Raw genomic sequence first — 3,661 nt, 5'->3', positions numbered from 1 at the left:
TGCTGAACACATTATCTTTGATCTTTCTGAGGTCTTGACCAAAGATTTTGCATCCGCACCTTTGGTTTTATTTTTAGATCACGTGATCTTGAAAGTGCCCTGGGTCTGACTTTAGCGTCATTTGCTATCTGGAAGGAGGCTGGGAAATTCTGAAGTCATCAGGTCCCAGGTCCTCCACGTTGAAGAGCCCTGCCTGTAACTTATCTTCTTTCATTTGGTAATGAGCCACAGGAAGAAACCAGATAGCATTTTCGATGTTTCTTAGCTAGGCCACTCAGTTCACTAGGTACTTTTTCTGCTTTCCATAGTCAGCCCTCAGGATCTACACGTGATTTTTTCCCAGGACTCCCAAAGGATAACCTAAGTCCATGGATGCTCCAGTCCCTCATATAAAATGGTGTAGTATTGGCATAAGACCTACACACTCCTCTGGTATGCTTTAAATCATCTCTAGGTTTCTTATGATACCTAATACAATGGAAATGCTGTATAAGTAGTTGTACTCTATCGCTTAGTGAATAATGAGGAGGGGGAAAAGGCCTGTATGTGTTTAGCAACAACGTACCATTTTCAATCTGGCTGGTTAAATCTGCGGGTGTAGACTGTGTGGACATAGAAGGCAGACTGTCCGGCAGGTGGCAGTGTTGCTAAACTTTCTGCCAAAGAATAACAAAATTTCCCTTTCTTTCTCACCTACTAACCAAGTGGACCCTGCAGAAGGCACTAAGGTCTCTACCTGAACCTTCCTCCTTGGTGAAAACAAAACTGCTAGTATCCACATTACCGAGCTCTGTAGAGTTCCAATGCGATGATGCGTTGATAAAGCACCAGATACTTCGAGGTCACCGAACCAATGCTGGACTTTAGAGGGAGTGAGCTAGAGTAGAAAGAGGACACATCTGTGACAGAGACAGCAGAGACAACTCAGAAGAGACCACAACTGGAATGGCAGATTCTGACGCATGGGAAGGGGGAGAACTTAGAGACCTACAGGAAACAGGCTCCTCTTAGTGGACAGACAAGGTAAACAAACAAGAGTCAGACTGAGGAGACTGGCCAAGCTGGGTTCCGTACAAGCTTGCTCACTGACACCCCTCTGGCCAGCCTTCCTCCTCGTCTGAGTGTGTGTAAGGGGAGGGGAAGGGGTCGCTTCTGCATCTATGAGCCACTCTGCAGCCATCTCTGACCACCCTCCTGCTCTCCTGTTCTGACTGTGGGTGGACAGGAATGGAAAATCCTGATGGAACCAGGAGTCCGGACACCAGTAAAGCCCCCTGCTACTTAAGACAGGCCAGTGACTTTCTTTGGACCTCAGTTTTCTCCCCTGTAGATATAAGTATTGCCATCACACTGCTGTGTAGACCAAGATAAACAATGCTAATGAACACCCTTAATAAACGAGACCATTGTGGGAGTATGCTACCTGTGTTCCTAAGCTCCATCACATTTTAAAACTGTCCTGCAGCCTCACGCTGATCGCTAGGGCTCCAGCTTCTCTAGTTTTTCTTCTTTTCTCCGTCTTCACACTTTCTTAGCCTCAGTTCTTTTGATGCCCCGATAGCCGAGCCCCTGTAGATGCCGTGGTGAGTGGGGAAGGGCACCACACGGGAGCCCCGGGAGCCCTGGAAGTGGAGGGGCCGGGAATGAGCAAGGCTTGAGTTCATTCTCTCAGCTCAGTCCTGTGTGAGCTTGGGCAAGACCCAGCCCTTCTCTAAATCCCTATTTCTTTTTCTGGAAAATAAAGGGGAAAGAGTTGAGTTTTGGAGTCCCCTCCATATGAGACTAAGTGAATGGGCACAAACCGAACACTTACCTGTGCCCAGCTCGGGAAACAGAGCGCACAGGACACAAACCGGAGCCAGCCCACAAACATCCCTGTGAGTCCCACGTAGGGAAGATTCCAGCACCGGCTAAGGGGAGGGGGCCATGAAGGGGGTCAAACTTGGAAAAGAGAAAGCTAGGATGGACAGAAGCATCATAGAATCAGGCCCCAGGTAGTGGAGGAAGAGCCTGGCAAAGACGAGTGAGCATGGCCATGACCGCACGTGACCCCGAGAAAGGACCCATCTTTAACACGGCGGAGACGGCTCTGAGCAGGCCACAGCTGGGACTGGGAGGAGGCAGCCGCCCGATGGTGGCGTGGTGATAGCGCAATGCTCTGCAAGGCTAAGCCACAGGAGAGGGTTCCAGTTTGTGTCCAGAGACCTCCCTGCTGGGTGAGTGTGTCCATGATCTGGCTCTGGTGGAAGCTGAGGGTTGATCACAGTATGGAGACCCTGTTGGAAGTGCCTGTCTCCCCATTTCTCTCTTCCTCTCTGTCTCTGTCAGAAGAAGAAAAACCAATTTTCATCTTTTTTTAAAAGAGGTTTTTGCTATAGGGCACGGGTGCTTGCCAGAAAGACAGAGAGACAGAGAGACAGAAAGTGAGAAATCACCCCCCAGGGGGGATGGTCACACCGCAATCCCTTCTCCTCCATTCTCCTCTTGGGATCTGGGGCACGCACGCACACACGCCCAGTGTGAGTTTAAGCCACCGGGTCCGGGACTCGAACCACAGTTGACTACATGAGAGTTCAGCAAGTTAGCCATTACACCATCTGCTAGTCCCAAAAAGAAATGAATTTTTAAAAGCATACAGAGGGTACACAGTCTCAGGAAGGAGCGGAAGCCACTCCCCCGGAAGGGTTTGGTGGAATCCTGGTAGCCAGGGCAGTCAGGACTTCCAGGAGCCAGCGTCTGTTCCTCAGAAACCCCAGTCTCCAGTCCTCTCCTTCCACTTCTCGCCTTGCTTTTCAGGTTCCTCTGGAGACCAGGATCCACATCAGGTCCAGGGTGGGGGATCTGGGGACAACAGGGGTCCCTGACAGACCAGAATTTCTAGTGACGGTTAAGTGCTAAGTGTATGGGGAAGAGTATGGACTGAGTAGTGGAGCAATTAGAGGGTGCTTTTTAATTGCACCAGGTGTGAGCATGTTAATTCGTTATGGAGCAGAAAGCACTGTTCTTAGAGATGCATGATGAATTAGTTAAGGGTAAAATGTCATGCTATCTGCAATTCATTTTAAAATAATTCTGCATAAAAAAAAATCAGTGAGTTAGGACCAGCAGACTACATAATGGTTATGTCATTGGACTCCCACGCTTGATTCTTGGACCCAACAGATTAAAACTCATGCCAGGGGTGCGTGTGCATGCCCAAAATCCTGAGAGAAGAATAGATAAGAAGGGATTACAGCGTGGCCACCGCCCCAGGGGCAGTGTGTGTGTATGATTTCTCACTTTCTGTCTCTGTCTCTCCAGAAAGTACATGCACCCTGTAGCAAAAATCTCTTTCTTAAAAAAAAAAAAAAATCAGTAGTTATACAGAAGTGGAGGGGTCAGCAGATGGCATAGCAGCTACATCGCTGCACTCCTACATGGCTGACCTTGGTTGGAGTCCCAAACCCAGTGGCTTGAAAATTACACCGGGGAGCCGGCATGTGGTGTGGTGGTTAAGGGCACTGAATTTCCACATGGCTGATTGTGGTTCAAGTCCTAGACCTGGCGATTTGCCTTCTTGCTTTCCCTTTCTCTCTCTCTCTCTCTCTCTTTCTCTCTGGTCAAATTATAAAATAATAACAAATGGAATTAAATAAATAAATAATTCTTTTAAAAAATAATT

General features: G+C 48.3%; 1 protein-coding gene across 1 annotated transcript in view; it reads left to right on the top strand.

The window, feature by feature from the left end:
* Positions 1 to 1,361, top strand: part of NCR2 (natural cytotoxicity triggering receptor 2) — a 21,761-nt gene extending 20,400 nt beyond the window's left edge. The window contains 2 exon segments of the mRNA XM_027771883.1: positions 1,226 to 1,339; positions 1,342 to 1,361. Of these exon segments, the coding sequence (XP_027627684.1) occupies positions 1,226 to 1,339; positions 1,342 to 1,361 (134 nt within the window).
* The last annotated feature ends 2,300 nt before the right edge of the window (positions 1,362 to 3,661 follow it).

This window comes from Tupaia chinensis, unplaced genomic scaffold (assembly GCF_000334495.1).
Source record: "Tupaia chinensis unplaced genomic scaffold, TupChi_1.0 Scaffold000238_1, whole genome shotgun sequence".
NCBI classification, from domain to species: Eukaryota; Metazoa; Chordata; class Mammalia; order Scandentia; family Tupaiidae; genus Tupaia; species Tupaia belangeri.
The sequence above is the reverse complement of the archived record's forward strand: the minus strand, read 5'-3'. Positions and strand labels throughout refer to the sequence as shown.